The following is an 18,229-nucleotide window of genomic DNA, read 5'->3' as shown; positions in this document are numbered from 1 at the left end:
GAAATGGATTCAATAATGTCAAACTATACTTGGGAACTTATCAATCTACCTAAAGGATCAAGACCCATTGGATAGAAGTGGGTGTTTAGAAGGAAGTATTATAGTGATTGTACACTAAACACCTACAATGATAGATTAATGACCAAGGGTTTGGACAAAAGGAAGGTGTTGATTATTTCGACACATGTGCACTAGTAGCAAACACAATGAAAAATATTGTTTCGTTTGCATTAATTTATTTGCATGACCTTATTTTTCATCAAAAGGATGTTAAAACGAAATTCCTAAATGGAGATCTCGATGAGGAGATTTACATGGAGAAAACAGAAGGTTATGTGCTTCTTGGTAATGAACAAAAGGTGTGGAAGCTTGTCAAATCTTTGCATGGATTAAAACAAACACTTAAATAATGGCACAAAAAGTTTGATTCTATAATTGCAAGATTCACAAATTAAAAAGGAGGCACACATCTCAGGGGGCAATTTTTCAATCTTATCAAAACATGAATTCAAAGAGTTTGTCATCATAAAAAAGGAGGGGTATTGTGAAGAATATATCTTATGTCTAGTTTTGATGAGGACAAAGATTATCAAAGAAGAAAAGGTCCAAATGTGTCATGCACATCAATGATGAAGTTGATCAAGAAGGTTTAGCATAGAAATTTAAGTGAAGATATATTTAAGACAAGTGAACATATATAAGGTGCTCATCATTGCAATTTATATTATACTATTTTAAATTGCTTATAATATCGTCCCTCACTTCATCTAAAAACCTTCCCGTATCATCATACATGTTCATTTAAAATATTTCTTCATCTAATTCATGTGATAAGTGTTTGTACACAAATTAGTGTGAGAATATTGTTATATTCCTTTGTCTCCATGTTGATTATATGATTGGTCATTAGCAACAAGGTGAATGGAACATTATAAACAAAGAGGTTTTTAACTTCCACATTCAAGATGAAAGATCTTGAACTAGTTGACATAATTTTAGAGATTAAAGTAAAGCGAAATAGTGGGGGTTATGAACTTAGTCAAACATAGTATATTAAGAAAATGTTTGATAATTTCAAACACTTACGCTTTAAGGAAGTGACTACTCCATTTGGTCCTAATGCCAAAATTCAAAGAATAATGGAAGAGTTGTAACTCAGTTGACATATGCAAGTGAAATTGGTGGTCTAAAGTATTTGATGCAATGTACTAGACCCAATATAGCATTTGCAGTTAGTAAATGTGTAGATTTACTATCAATCCAAATGGTGAGGATTAGAAGGCCATCACAAGGATTTTCAATTATTTTTAAAAAACAAAAAATCTTGACCTCTATCATGGTATGTTTCCTACCATATTTGAAGGATATACCAATATGAGTTGGATATCGAGTGTTGGAGATCATAAATTTACAACTGAGTAGATATTTACACTAGTTGGGTGAGATTTCTCGGAAGAGCAAGAAACAAAACATATATTAGTCTTTCGACCAAGGAATCTGAGTGTGTGGCTCTCGCTTACGCGGGTCAAAAAGCTAAATGGTTGAGAGATCTTCTATTGGAAGCTCCATTAAAAAAAAGATAATGTTTCAAAGGCGTTAACACAATGTGATAGTCAAGCCAATTTAGATAGAGAATTTATATAAGTGTAAAATGGAAATTCTTGGTACATAAGACTTAGACATTCTCTCGTAAGAAAATTGATTAAGGATGAAATCATTTCATTCACATATATACGATTTAGATATAATTTGCTTGATCCATTTACTAAACCACTAGCCAGAGATTTAGTAAAGGCTACCTCGAGAGGTGTAGAATTGAAACTCCTTGAATAAGGGATCCGACAACAATAGCAACCCAATCGGAAGTTAATAAATCTTAACCTAAGATTCAATAGGTAACAACAAGTCGTTGATTTGGATGTTTGTCCAACATTCTGTGACAATGTTAACTATTACATATTGAGGGTTAAGTTTTTCAAACTCTTAATGAAGATCTATATCAAGGATATGTATCTCAATAAATAGATACAAATTGAACTTCACTTATATGAATTTCGAGATGGTGTCGTCTCAAAGTTAGAGTTGGAGTTTCTCTCATGAAAAATTTATGAAAAATAGGAAAATCACATGTCCATAAATAGTGTTAGGCAAGAGATGTAGGCGAAGAACCATTAAAGATTGTGTATATGGTAATGCTGGTCTAATCACATGGGATAACAGTTCAAATCATAGCTACCTAATGTTCCAATTAGGCTTTGTGTTGTCTTTACTAAGGTTAAGTTCAAATCGAAAGATACTTAACTGTATTAACATTCATTTGCTTTCTACATTTTGAAATTGGAATTGTCATTATTATAACATGTGGGTGATTGTTGTAAATTATTAACAATAATTAATAATCATGGGTGTGTTCTAAATTGACAAGAAAATTATGCTAGTGAAGTTGTTTTTTAAATTCCGGAAAAGGCAACACTTCGTGAAGTGTTGTTGTAAGTAGAACAATACAACATTTGGTAAAACTGTTGTTGTAGATAAAACAATACAACAATTGGTAAAACTGTTGTTGTAGGCGAAATAGTGCAACAATTGGTAAAATTGTTGTTTTAGGCGAAACAATGCAACATTTGATAAGAGTGTTGTTGAAAAGGTGTTTCGTCACGGGTCGCAACCTTATGAAACAACACCAGTTTGGTCTATATATTTAGCATTCCGAATTCAAAAAGAAATAACAGAAACATACATCCTCTTCACTGAAAATTTGAGACATTCTTCGCTACATTCGAGTTTTCGTCGGTCTTGCGTAAACTCGATAAAAAGCTGAATTATATTGGGTTTTCATGCATAGAAAATCTAAGATAATTTAAAAGTGTTTGAAATACTATAAGAAAAGTAATTCTCACACAATTTTAGCCTCGATCCATTTTATTTAAATTAATTTTCTAACAAAACCTATACCGAAGCATGCAAGTATGAACAATGGTTAAGTGCTATGAGTTATGAATTAGATGCACTTGCTAAAATGGCACATGAAAGTTTGTTGATTTACCATCTCATGTCAAGCCTATTTGTAGTAAGTGAGTCTATGACATCAAACATAAGGTTGATGTATAATTGAAAAATACAGAGCTAGATTGGTTTCCAAAGGTTACATCCAAGTTGAGGGATTAGAATTTTTTGAAACTTTCTCACATGTAGCTAAGCTATCAATTGTTAGACTCTTGTCATTGCCTCAATCAAAAAGTGGTATTTACATCTATTGGATGTAAATAATGCATTCCTCCACAGAGAGTCACAAGATGTCTACATGGCCATACCTGAAAGTTGATTTCTTTGTTGCTCCAACAAGGCTAATGTCATGAATTACATCCTTCAATTAAATTACATCAGGACAATGGAAAGCCATTTGAAGACATTGCTTCATACAAAAGACTCATCGGGAGGTTTCTATACCTAACTAACACAAGACCAGATATCAGCTTTGCCACATAACAATAGAGCACTCACAACTACAACATGTGAAGTAATTTGACTACATTTTTTGTTAAAGGATCTCAATATTATATGCACAATATCTCATGTACTTTACTAAGACAACCAAAGTGCATTACATATTGTTTCTAATATGTTTTTCATGAAAAGAAAAACACCTTGATGTAGATTGTCATCTAGTAAGGAAAATGCTGCAACATGGGCTACTAAATTTGCTGCCTATTCCATCAGAAGAACAGTTGGCAAACTTTCTAACTAAAGTGTTGCCAATAGCCAAGTTCAACAATTTTATATCCAAGTTAGGAATAATTGACATATATATACCATGGTTCAGCTTGTGGGAAGTTATTAAAGAATGAAAACAATGGTAAAATTAATGTAGAAGAACACTAAATGAAGAACACTAGCTCTCCGAAATGCAGTTAGCATTCTATTATGCAAACTGTTCTATAACTATAATTAATTAAGTTATAGTAGTTTTGTGTGTTAGGCATATCACAACAGTTAATGTACATCATCATCAACTTATATATAACAATGATCATTCATTTTTATTCTTTTAAGTGAAATAAACTGCACTTTAATTTGATATTGGCTCAACATTCTATTATGCTATGAAGTTAGTTATAACTCATCTAATTTATTGCTCTTAACAACTACACACTATTAGAAATACCCAGTTTACCTGGAGAATTTCCTTCGGAAAATAATCCGCAAGTATACCTGCAGATTTTCATGCAAACTTTATTAAATAAAATTATTTTTCGTACGCAACACGTTTTTGCAGAAAATTCCACAAGAATACCTGTGGCTTTTGCTGCAGAAATTATATTTTGAATAAAAAACCAAACTTCAATTACAATATTCGCAGGTAATTTCATAGGAAACGCTTCTGCAGATTTCGCTTCGGAAATTGTAATTTGAATAAAACTAAACTACAATACAAAATCTGCAGGTAATTCCGTAGGAAAGTTAGCTATCCTATTTTGAGTTACTTCCCCAACAATATTTCTGTATATTTGTATTTGATTGTTTAGGATGTTTTGATTATGAGCAACATTGCTGCAATGCATCATCAAGAGAGAAAACATTTAATGTTATATGCTCGCTTGTCGAATCGATAGCTGCGAGGATTGGCTAGTTCACTAAGATGTTCTTCTGCCTATCATAAGGCTTGTTGAATTAGGAAGTGTTGTAGGTAGAGAAAAGGATGCGATGTTACTTTAAAGGTTATCATGTCGAATGAAACATCACGTGAAATAGTCAGACACAGATGCGTTTGTCCGCTGGTTGAACTTTGTCAATCCACAAATTTCATATGGTACTATTATATATTTGAAGAAACTCACTGAGATGTTTATTCCATGAGCTAAAATATTACATGAGGGATTAGAAAATGGGAAATTAAGAAGTTTATTTGATAACAAAATAGTGGAAAAAAGTTTTGCATCCTTTTAAAGTCTACACAATACTTTAAGATAAAGTTTACACACTCTTTTAAAGTTGTTATGTTTGTTGACATGTTAGAAACTTAAGTCTCTAACCATGCACATTATACTTTTAATTGCAGGGACTCTAAATTAAAGTTAGGTACTACAATAAGGTTTTCAGGAGAAAAAACATTATATGGAAGAAAAAGCCAGCTCCAGTAATGGCTTCATTCTCATCTAGAGAACCTTATAAAATTCATCCATCACTTGGTACATTATTTGAGCACTATGCGTCTTACACGGAACTATTATCCGCTGTTATCTCACGTTGATTCTTTGCATCACATAGAACTATTTCTTTCTTCTCTTGTTGTTCCATAGTATCACAAAGAATAATCCCTATAGTTTCTGGCAGATACAACAATGTAATAGTGGATAACATTATCACAACTCCAAACACACCATATGAGAATATATTATTCTTCCTTCCAGCAGATACCAAAAACGGACAGAATATGCAACCAAACACCACGGACTGTCTCACCAACGATGTTGCCGTGTTTCTAACGCGCGTCGGAAACAGCTCTATAACGTATATCAGAAACAGATCATAAGCTGTACAAGCACCAAAGAATGCAACCATTGCCAACACCACTTTACCTGCTGCTACTCTATGCTCAACAACAACACACATCACAGAACAAACCCCACTTAAGATCGAGAAAACAAGAACCGAAGCTTTTCTTCGACAGTTTTCCAAGAAATATATTGCTACACATGTAGGTATTTCCATGGAAGCACTAATAACCCCAGTCAAATAAATGTTGAATCCCAAATTTCCAACCGTTAGTGGCATACCATAGTAAACCATTCCAATTCCAGTTCCAATAATCATAACAGCTATGATTCTCTTAAGAGCCCATCTTTTATGAAACAACTCACCTATTGATGAGTAAAGTTGAAATATTGAAGCTTTTTCTTTTCTGGGTGGTTTTGGTAAACTCGAAGCAAAATTACTGTTATTATTAGTTTCTTGTGATGATACCATTTTAAGCATTTTCGAAATTTCTTTCTCGTTACCTTGCATAACAAGCCACCTAGGTGACTCGGTAACGAACAAATAAGCAATGACACAGTAAACAATCCCAGGGATTGACGACCAGCGGTAAAGAGATTTCCATGACGAGTTTCGGTTGATATAAGCCAAACCAGGTAAAGACATGTACCCCATAGTAAACATAAAATACTCAACAATTCCTACTCGGAAACGCCAATCAACGTTAACTTTCTCTGTAAGCAAAACAAGAGCACATGTACCAATCGAGGAACGCCAGAAACCGATCAAGAATTTCAAGGTGGAGTAAATCCAAACATTGGTGGATAATATTATGAGCATGGAAGTTATTGACATTGAGACACAAGAAAGGATTAGCATATTTTTTCTACCGAGAGATGAATCAGCTAATGCTGCAAGAAAGAAAGATCCAAGAAGACAACCAATAAAGAAAGAAGATTGAGGTAAACCAGTGATGAAAGTGCTAGCACATTCAAGGTTCCAATGAGAAATGATTGTGTTTGAAGGGTGAGTGTCCCAAGACCAAGAAGATCTTGGAAGTTTACAAATATCAGAAGATGAAGAACATGTTGAATTTGTGGTTGTGTCAGTGCAGTGCCATTTAGGGTAATTATCAGTGTAAATGCTAATGAATGATTGTTGTGCATCAAAGAACATTGAAGTTGCTACAAGAACAGCTTGTAAGAAATCCAGCCACCCAAAATTTGATAAACTTTTTTCTATGATTTCATCCCATGATAACATTGATTTGTTTTGTTGGTCAACATTGGAATGAGATTCAGTTACATTAGTTTGTAAAGAACCTTCCATAGCTATTGCTAATGTGTTTTGGTTGCTATGATGTTTGAGGTTGAGGAGTGTGAGAGATGAGTGTGTGGTTTTATAGTGCACAAAAGATCTTATGGTTAGGCTCATATAGGGAAGTTAAATAATATTGGAAATTGAAAAGTTTTAATTACATTTGTTTCTCAAATATAATTTTAAAAAAATAATGTTGAAACATATTAATTTATACACATTTTCAAGGTATTTTTTCATATTGTTTAAAATTTAAAAGCCTCCTATCAAAATTTATATGCTAACAATTTGATTAAAAAGGTAGATTATGTATGGGAATAACTCTCTTTTAACTTTTTTTCCAATTATGTCACCACTGAAAAATGTGCATGTGCAAAGAAAAGCTTTGTTTCTATATTCTTCTATTAGACTAGAATATTAGTCAAGGTATGTTGTTGTGAAATAATAGAATAATTAAAAGTATATGTGAATAATTATTCAAAATTTAATTATACCAAAAAATTTGATGTGTGGAGACAAAGAACCACAATAAATGGTCTTCACCAAAAATAATTCTCTTTACAATAAGACGTCAATTTGATTTTGAATAAGATAATGTAAGGACAATAAACACAATAATATGTTTACCCAATTCGATCAAACGATCTAGTTTATAAGAGAGTAGCTTTCCAATTTATTATACTTCCAATGGCTGTTACAAAAGATTACAAATGAGTTACAATAAAATATATACTACCAAAGTTCTCAATAACAAAATATATTTTCTATTCCTAAGTGTTTTTCATTCTCTCCAACTCTATATATTAATCTCACAAACTCAGTGATTAAATGTGTTTCTAAATACCCTTAAATATTTCCAAAGATTTCCAAAATTCCAAGAACACAATCTTAGGAATTTACCCTTGCTTCTATAAGGTTACCAATAGGATTCTCAAACCATTCTTTATGTCTTCAGCAATAAATTTTGAAGGTTATGATGGCTAGTATGCAAAAAATACATATTTATAACCGTTGAAATCCAACAGATCAATAACAAATTCAAAACATAACTCATAAACAAACGGATCCACTAACTAAAACAACAAAGCTCAATACACGCGAACCGAGAAAATCAAACCCTAGCTCCGACGAACAGAACTACACGTTGGACCCAGGCCCACTGACGCGTCATTGCCCCCAGCATTTCACCACACCAGCTCCACTACCAACCTCATTTTGCACTATCGCACCAGCTCCGTTGTCAGATTCACTTTGCGTCGCCTTGTGAGCTCCTCCTATAACCTCACTCTGAGCCACCACGCCAGTTTTGCTGACAACCTCTTTCACAGCTATGCCATCTTCGTCGACTTCTAAGATGAATGTGATTTATGCAATCTCGAAATATATTTTCTCTCTTCATCACTTAAGGTTTTAAGGCATACTTCAACATTCTCTACCATTACTTGAAACTGTGGTAATGCCAATTTACTCATCAAACACCTTGCAGCTCTCTGCCAATTCAAAATCTATTGAATAAATTTGATCACGTTCAAGTTTCGCTTGAACCTTTATCTTTCCACGTGTTCTCAACCATATTTTTCTATTTCAAAAGTCTAACAAGACCTCAATTAAGATTCTTCAACCATTTTTTACTCCAACTGCTTTTAGATGTGTCCTTAAAGATCCATGTTTATGAGTTTTGCAACCCTACAACCACATTCAAAATATAACACCCAAGGTCCGCATAATCGTATTTTTGAGATGGTACAATCTCCATCCTTACCTTATCATGAGTCAATTAATAATCAGAGGCATATGTAATCGTTCCCTCACAATTACTAATATCCATAGTAGGAACTTTCACCTCAAAATGAGTCTTCTCCGTCATAGTTTCTAAAAGCTTCATCTTTGAGTTTTTACTCTTCTTATTATGACATGACTCACCTAAAGCAATACATTTGTGATTGAAAACATCGATCCTCCAGGTTCTACTCCTAATAGCTTATAACCATTCCTACCTCTTAGATAATCTTTGAAGATACAATCCATAACTTTACCATCAAGCTGAATTGGCTTGATTTGATCAATAAGAAAAAAATTTCCGACCTTCAAAATAGAGTAGGCTAAATTCTTCCTAATTTAAACCTCTACAAGTATTTGGAAGTTTATTCATATAAATGAGCATCTACCGCTTAGGTAAGGTGCTTCAGCCTTACCCCAGAAACTCAATGACAATTCAGTGGTCAAAAGCACTTTTATCCCTTATATTCTGCAAAATTTGTTAAAGTGCTTAAAAATAAACTCCAATAATCTGCCTTGCCTTGACCTCAAATCACATGGTTTTTTCTTGTTATGAAAGTCTTCACTAGCTGATGATGATAATGAACAACGTTGGGACCTATTGAAACAAAATATGTTCATACTCCTTGGATTTTGATGATAACAAACTACTTAAAGAACAATAGGGTATACTAACATTTGTTTAAGTTTGAAGGATCATTAAGCTAGTAATTAACTAGGTTCTGACCTAGTTAAATGGCTTGTAAAGAAGAAACATATAATTTAGATTCTAATGGATCATAACCTGATTTTCAAATAGAACCTCAACGCCATATTGACTCAGTCTCTTATTAGATAGAAACATAGTACAACGCCTTTTGGTCCGCACTTTGTGCAAAAGTATCTCTATCTTATCAACTGCCAGAATTATGGAAAAAGTCAACTAGAGATTTTTACCGCAAGGTTCAAGGCTGTGGGATACGATTTCTTCAGTTTACTCCAGCATGCCTATGGACGTCTTGCATGAGAAAGACACAATGGATAAAGATATTGGGCCCGTTTGTTTTGGATTTTTTTAAAAATGACTTTTATAGTATTACCAAATTTTGTGTAAAAAATTTTTACAAAGAAATTTTTTATAAAAGCTTTAAATGAAAATTTTATTTGAATAATTATTCTTAAAATGTGATTCTAGGTATTTCATCTGTTTATGGTAAAAAAAATCGGATATCAAAATTTCAAAAAATCACTTAATTTTGAAGTTATTTCAAATTGATTTTCATAAAAATCATTTTTGAAATACAATTTTTTGAAAAAATTATGATTTTGACTAAGTTTTGGTCTTCAATTATGTATGTCTATGTTATAAGATGACAAAGTTAGTGTTTCATTTTAGAAAAAATGAATATAAAACAACTTGTAATATTTTGAAAAACGGTTTTAGAAAATCTATTTTGAAAAATATAAAAAAAATCCATTTTTTTAAAGCTGAAACAAACTGGCCCATTATTTTAAAGATAAAAATCCTAATCGTACCTACTCCAATGTCTCTCTTTTGGAAACCGCTTCTTTAACAAAGATACTTGTACAAGCAAGCTTCTAACGTCTATTTTCAGCAAAGATACTTGTGCAAGTGAACTTCCAACATCTCTTTTGTTCCCTCTATGAAAGGAGCTAAAGATTCAAAAGAAGTAACAAGAATACATACAACAAGATATAACAAGAACTATTTCTCTCTCTAAGCTTTTGTACATAATTGTTGTATTGCACATAGACTTGAGATTTTTTAACACTTGTATATCTTAGAAATCTCAAATAACAAAGTCCTTGATTGTGTTGTATTCTTTGTACCTCTGATTGTGTATCAGGTACATTTTGTTGTAATTCTAAACAGTTTGTTTAGAATTTGTAGAAGTCTCAAATAGTGTGTTTAAGCAAGAAAGTCTCTTTCAAGTTTGATAGAGCAAAGAAGTCCTGAACAGGTGTGTTTAGGCAAGGAAGTCATTTCAGGTGTGATTGAGGAGGTTCTGATTATAGTGAAAAGCTATTATGTGACAAGGGGACTGGACTACTCTCGTTATAGAGGAGCCAAGATAATTTTGGTGTGTTATTTACTTATTGCTTCTGCACTTTAAATTATTCCGCTGCAATTTACTCTTGCTGATAATCTGAACTTGGTCAAATTTAGAAGTTGTTGTTCTTAAAAGCAAAAGTTACCAGATACACAATTCAACTACCTCATCTTGTGTATTTTTCTCACCTTCAGCTGGCATTAGAGCACGATATGTGCTTAATACTTAATAGTGGTACATAAAAAGATCTTGAAGAGAAAAATATACTAGATGGGAGACACTAGTGATAAACATGTTATTAAGACAACTTTGACTTTGTTCTCATGTTAACTATGTAGAGACGCCGATATATTCAGTCCTTAGTGATCAACGATAAAGCATGCTTCAAGAGGTATTCGTTGAATTCTTATTTTGGTGTTTGATTTGTGATTAATGATTTAATCAAGATTTGTTAATGGAGAATATTTCATTAAGAGGATCAATTTATTTTTTGAAAAACCCCTCTTAAATCCTTTCACACTCTATCGTGCCCCAATTGTTTTTAGTTGTGAACCATTTTACATGTATTTAAACCAGACAAAGCAGACAAAATCAAATGACATAATCAAACAATGCAGCCAAAATAGACAAGGTTAAACAATGCAATCATTTTTGCGTTTCCTACCATTTTACCATTTCAGAAAAACACAGAAGTGCACTTCTGTATTTCAAGAAAATCGAATTCAGAGAAAATACAGTAGTGCACTTCCGCATTTTTTTTGAAATGCAAAATTGGCAACAAAAAAAAACGCATAAAATGTCCCATGTCCTATGGCCTAAATGTCAATGCATGCCTTAATAAACTACATATTATGAGTCAAACTACAACCTAACGTACCTTAAACAATTTATTTAATAATGCATGCATCACAAATTAAATAAAAAAAGGAAAATGAAAAAACTTACTAAATTTAACAAATGGAAACTCTTGGATTGAATGGAGTAATGGTTGATAAATCTCTTGAATTAGGTGCAATGCATTAAAAAAAAAATTGATTAAGATTAGAAAAACTGATGGATTTAGGGATTCTCATGAATAAATAAATGATAAAGTTTTGCTTAGATGAAAGTATATATTTTTTTTTTTTAGAGATACATTTCGTCTAATTTTTAGACAAACAATAGTATAGCTCATTTAAAAATGGATGAAGGGTAGAATTTGATGCGTCAAAAAATACATCTTCATGTTATAGAAAAAAAAAATTCACAAAGGTGTGTGAACCCACTAAAAATGCAATAAGTAATCTTCTCCAATAAATTGAATATTACATTTATTTTAAGAATATTTTTACACATTCATAAAACGAGAACTAGTGTCTCCAACCATATAATAATTTTCTTTTCTATAAGAAGGAATATTAAATGTAGACATAATCGGTAACGCCATTTGATTTTGACAAGAGTGGATTGAATTAATACAAATGGATGGGTTGTGTGCATTGTGGATATATATTCTTCTAGATATTTCTTGTGTATTGACAACATGTTTCTTTTTATTCATCTATTGCTTTTTTCCTTTTATGTATGGATGCTTTTAAGAATTGAGGAATACAAAAAAATAATAATTTATAATGTATTCAAATTATGCTGATCTAACGTATTTAATTTAAATTGAAATCATTTAAATACGTTGAGAGAAAATAATAAAAATAATTAATATTTTAAAAATAAAGTCACACACACAAAATAAGGATTTCACCCGTATTTATTTCCTTATGTCTTAACTAATATACCCCTCAGTTTTATAAGAAAATCGAGGTAAATTATCTTCTTATTTTAACTATCACCTCGCGGTTATGATAAATACCGACATGAATAATTCTTTTTTCTTTGAATTACATTATTTTCACAGAATATTAAAATAAATTATTTACAACAAATCTTTACTTTTATTATTGAATATCGTCGCTGATATTCATCTTTTGATAAGTTATCCGTTTTAATAATGAGAAATTTTCTTTTTAATGGTTAATTAGGCTCACTTCTTTGTTTAACTTTTCAAAGGTTGAACTCCCTTCTTTGTGTAAGTTGAAGCAAGAATGATTTTCCGCACTTGTAATCTATCACATGAGTACTTTTCAAAGGTTGAACACCCTTCTTTAACTAAGGTTTTTTTTTTCTTTCAAAAATACTACAACAACAACAACATGAACACCATTATATGGGATAATTTGCAAGCATAGAAAAAATGTCTTGTTCAAGATAGAAGAACATTGAATATTTTTTCTGTCTAGCCATCCATCCTAAAGAATGATGCATGCGAGTATGGGACAGCTTCTGAATATATATATATATATATATATATATATATATATATATATATATATATAATTGATAAATTTATATCATTTTTAACACCCACACCGTATAGTTATATATAATGCATACTTTCTATTTTTTTAATAATTTTTTATATCTGGATTTTTTTAATATATAGGGTGTATATACCGTGTGTGGAAAAAACAATGTAAGCATAGCATGGCTCATATATATATATATATATATATATATATATATATATATATATATATATATATATATATATATATATATATATATATATATATATATATATATATATATATATATATATATATATAATTGATAAATTTATATCATTTTTAACACCCACACCGTATAGTTATATATAATGCATACTTTCTATTTTTTTAATAATTTTTTATATCTGGATTTTTTTAATATATAGGGTGTATATACCGTGTGTGGAAAAAACAATGTAAGCATAGCATGGCTCATATATATATATATATATATATATATATATATATATATATATATATATATATATATATATATATATATATATATATATATATATATATATATATATATATATATATATATATATTTATATTTATATATAATTGATAAATTTATATCATTTTTAACACCCACACCGTATAGTTATATATAATGCATACTTTCTATTTTTTTAATAATTTTTTATGTCTGGATTTTTTTAATATATAGGGTGTATATACCGTGTGTGGAAAAAACAATGTAAGCATAGCATGGCTCATATATATATATATATATATATATATATATATATATATATATATATATATATATATATATATATATATATATATATATATATATATATATATATATATAAAGCAACATAGTTATTTGCTCAAACTTCCATCCTTATCATCATCAAATATTCGAATATTAAGAACTGAATTTTCAAAAAAACAAAAAAATCAAAATCACAATGCAATGCAATGAGAGAAATTAAACGTCACGTTTCGATAGTGATTTTTTCTCACGAGTAATAATAATTATCATAAAATTAATGTGTTGTTAACAAAGAAATGAAAATGGTTTGATGTGATTACTAACCATATGTCGTAGTTAGCAATATACAAATACATGATAGCATTGCATAAATTAAATATATATTAAATAATTTTATTAAAATACGTACAACAAAATATATAATAGAAAAAGTAGATGGTAATAAGGATGAAAAATTTATGTCCCATATATGATGGTGGGACATCTACTATATTGAAAGTTAAAGCCAAATTGGATTACTCTCCTATAAAAAAACAAGTAACCCTCTATTTTGTACAAACAAACACTCTTTTAAAGATGCTAAAGATTTGAAAGTAGAAGGACAGTTTGCTAGCATAAAGTAAAGATGACTAATAATATGGGAAAAAATTTTCTTTAAAAGCATCAACATTATATATTTATATATCAATAAACATGTACAAACAAATTTCTTCCATTTATGGTTTTTGTTTTAAAAACTTTTCTATATACTGCCTACAAATCCATATAAAATCAAACCAGGTGAAAAAATCTAAGGAACTTACCTTTAACTTTGCCTAAAGTCTCTCATGATTCTCTTTGGCAGCATTGAATATTCTCAAATATCAGAATCAAGTAAAAGAACAACAAGAAGTGATATCAAATACTGTTCAAGGAATCTTTGCTACATATAAAAATGGGAAAAAAATTTAGCAAGAAATTTACAATTTATTAAACTGTCATACTTTGCTTTTATGGATCCTTTGACCAACATTTTCAATAGTGCACTGTCTGGAAACATTTCAGACCAGTACATACATGTTGCTGCAGAATCACAAAGCTAACAGCAGTCAAAGATTGCGACAAAGTCATATTGCCAAGTCATTGTCCTAAGTTTTTTCTTTCTAAGGTTCAATTCATTGTTGTCAACAATACTTTGATAAGTGATTTTACCTTGTTTTCTGTTTTTCCTAGCTTTGAATAAGAAAAGTTTTCAAAGTTCAAACAACATTACAGCTTTACGGTTTCATATAACAAATTGATATAGCGTTTTTGAGCTGAAACCTATCACAAATGATAAAGATGGTAATTACAAAAATGAATAAAATTAGAAGAAAAAGAAAGAATTTAGGTAGGAGGACGCCTATTACTTACATAATCAATTTCCCAAATATCGTCAATGACCTTAAAGTATGACTAAAATCCGAATACATAAATCAATTTTTTCCCATTACAAAGAATCAGCTATATGGTAAATTTTTATCACATTTTCTTTCATCTGCATGGCATCTAATATTCGGTGTCATTAACATTAAAAAAGAGTCTCTTGAACCTTGGAATTATTTACAGATACCATAACATTTTGGAAGGAGGATGCTTATTAGTTACATCATCATCATCATCATCATCATCACCATTGGTGTCCTTCACCTTGTAGTGCAACTCCCTATACTTTGGTCATTGATTCAATTTTTCATACTCATTCATGTATAATGTGCAATCATTACGCGTGCATGTATTTTGATATACTCCAACCCCCATTGGACACAATATCTTATAAGTCTCATAACTACGGTCTGACAACTTGTTACCTTCTTGAAGCATTTTTTTTAGCAACTCAAACAATTATATGAAAATTTTATTCGTCCACCGACTTTTTTTCTTCAGATTAAACAGTTTTACCACCATAGACAATCGTATAAAATTCGTGCACCATTTATATAACAATGCATCATTGTCACTACATAAAGTATTATACAAATGGGCTTTCCTAAAAGAATCTTCTCCAATATCACGCATCATATCTTCTAGTCGATCATCCATATCTACATCTACTTCATGTCTTTCTAATATTGCAATTTGGTTTTTATCTACTTCGCCATGCCACATCCAAATTGTATAATATTGACAAATTTCATCAAAACATAGGTGATGGAATATTACTTTCTTTTCAATTTTTTTGATATTCCAACACATAACACAAGGCAATAAAAGATTTTACTGTTGTCAGGAAGTTTACTTTCCAGGAGTTCAAGAAAATCAAGACCTCATCTCTCATACACCGGACTTAATTTATTAGCTTTCATCCAACTACGATGCATAACACATTCTGAAATTTATATCAAATGCTTGTAAAATCATTTAACTACACAACAATATTATCAACAACACAATAACAATCTCAATACAACAACTTAACTAGCCACATTTCTAAAAACAAAACATTTCTAAATCATAACAATAATACAACAAACAACATATAACACTCTCAACAATGCAAAAACAATCTCAATTTCATTCTTAATCACAACATCATATAACATTAAACAACAAAAACACAAAACTACTACGTAAAACACCATTCACAATGGTTGGTAAAAGGATACCATCACGGTTGACCAACTGTTGTGAGGTTGGGTGTGATTGTAAGTGTACAGTTTAAAACCATGGTCTATTGCCCGTTGTAGTAAACTGGAAAACGCAGTGCTTATAACAACGGTTGTATTAAACAACCGTTGTGAAATTACTTACAGGTCATGGGTTCGATACACAGCAACTCCATTTTTGGCATTTATTATTTCGGATAGCGCTCTACCTATAACAACGATTATATTAAATAACCATTGTGAAATTATTTGTTTTTCTTAATATATATTTTTTATTTTACAAAATTCCCAATTTTTTAACCTGAACTTTTCTTAATTGTATCAGACCAGAAACAACAACACGCCTATTTATGAATCGAATCGGGGCAAAAATTATATTACATCAAAGAAAAAATTTCATTAAGAACCAAAAATTGTATATTACAACAAAATCAAAATGGCACAAAAACAACCTACAATGCACACATCATTACATCAAATTATAGTATCTTGGTGTCTTGCCTCTCAGTGTCTTAACTTTAAACACCTATAATTTTAAATAATAATACTTGTTTGTAAATAATCTTAGAAATTATAACTTACAATAAATTATGAATGAAGAATATAAAATACTTGTTAATTTTCTCATGTCTTCTTGATGATCGTTACAAATAGCATGCACATCATCTCTATCAACTTCTTCATATGAAGTAGGCACCTGTGTTGCGTAAGGAGTGGAAGGAATATCAAAATTTCCATCACTATGAAGAATGTATTTTCATTGGAGAACAATTGACCATCTCACTGATAAGTCCAAAGGGTCTATCACATAAAAAAGCTTGTTTTACTTGAGTAGCCATGATGAATGGTTCGGTCATATAAGTTGCCTTGCAAAGATCAACCTGTGTGAATCATAACTCATAATTTTATACTCAAATTTTATTGGAAATCCACTTGCATTTAAATAAACACATTTTGAAAATAACATAATCAATCTCCAAAATCTTCTCAATAACACCATAGAACACGCTAGTTGCCAATATTGGATTCTTATCTTTCGAACTAGAGAAATACATGGATTCAGTCTCAATCATAACCCCAGTATTTTGCATTGTACTACGATCATCTTTTGCTTTTGTATAAAAGGAAAAAAATAGAAATTCCATATATATTCCAAGTTATTACATTAAATTTTGGCATGTACGACAACCATTTAGTTATCTCGGATGCACTATAATCATTAGAAATCCTCTTATAAAACCAACTTATGAATTTATTGTTTTGCTCTATCAACAACCACTTGTCCTTCATTTAGGAGTTTTTTTTCTTTATAATTGTTTTGTGAGTAGCTATATAAGGTTCAACTTCACTAAGATTATTCAATATATAGAAATATACTTCATGAACTATATCTTGAGCCATTGACCTAACATTTTAACCTTGAGTACCTTTACCTCCAAATCTGTCAGCATGACGAGAGTTTAGAATTCTTATATACTTTATTTCTGACAAATAGTTTGAACAAAACTCAATAGTTTCTTCTGTGATGTTCCTTTCAACGATTACAACTTTTGGTCGATGATGATTCTTCGTATATCCTTTAAAAATCTTCATGTATCACTCTATTGGATACATCCAACTTAAATAAACTGGACCAAAAATCATATTTCTCTAACTAGATAAACAAGTAAGTAAACCATAATATCAAAATGATGAAGGAAAATACATCTCAAATTGCCACAAGATTATTGCAGCCTTCCATAATCTACGATAAGAATGGTTGGGTTTTAGAAATTTCCGATGCCCAAGGTAAACGATCTTTTTCCCGAACTCAAGTTGGTGAAAACATGTATTAGATTCACATATAAGATACATTTTATGTCCTTTTACTCTGTATCCAGCCAAATTACCATATGCAGGAAA

General features: G+C 30.7%; 1 protein-coding gene across 1 annotated transcript; it reads right to left on the bottom strand.

Annotated features, from left to right (window-relative positions):
• Positions 1-4,943: 4,943 nt before the first annotated feature.
• Positions 4,944-6,837, bottom strand: LOC131618472 (organic cation/carnitine transporter 3-like). Its single transcript, XM_058889688.1, has one exon. The coding sequence runs from the start codon at positions 6,802-6,804 to the stop codon at positions 5,215-5,217; it is 1,590 nt and encodes a 529-aa protein (XP_058745671.1). The 5' UTR covers positions 6,805-6,837; the 3' UTR covers positions 4,944-5,214.
• Between the last annotated feature and the right edge of the window lie 11,392 nt (positions 6,838-18,229).

This window comes from Vicia villosa, linkage group LG7, assembly GCF_029867415.1.
Source record: "Vicia villosa cultivar HV-30 ecotype Madison, WI linkage group LG7, Vvil1.0, whole genome shotgun sequence".
NCBI lineage: Eukaryota > Viridiplantae > Streptophyta > Magnoliopsida > Fabales > Fabaceae > Vicia > Vicia villosa.
The sequence above is the reverse complement of the archived record's forward strand: the minus strand, read 5'-3'. Positions and strand labels throughout refer to the sequence as shown.

Coding starts and splice junctions, on each gene's coding strand:
- LOC131618472 (XM_058889688.1), bottom strand. CDS start 6,804: ATGGAAGGTTCTTTACAAACTAATGTAACTGAATCTCATTCCAATGTT.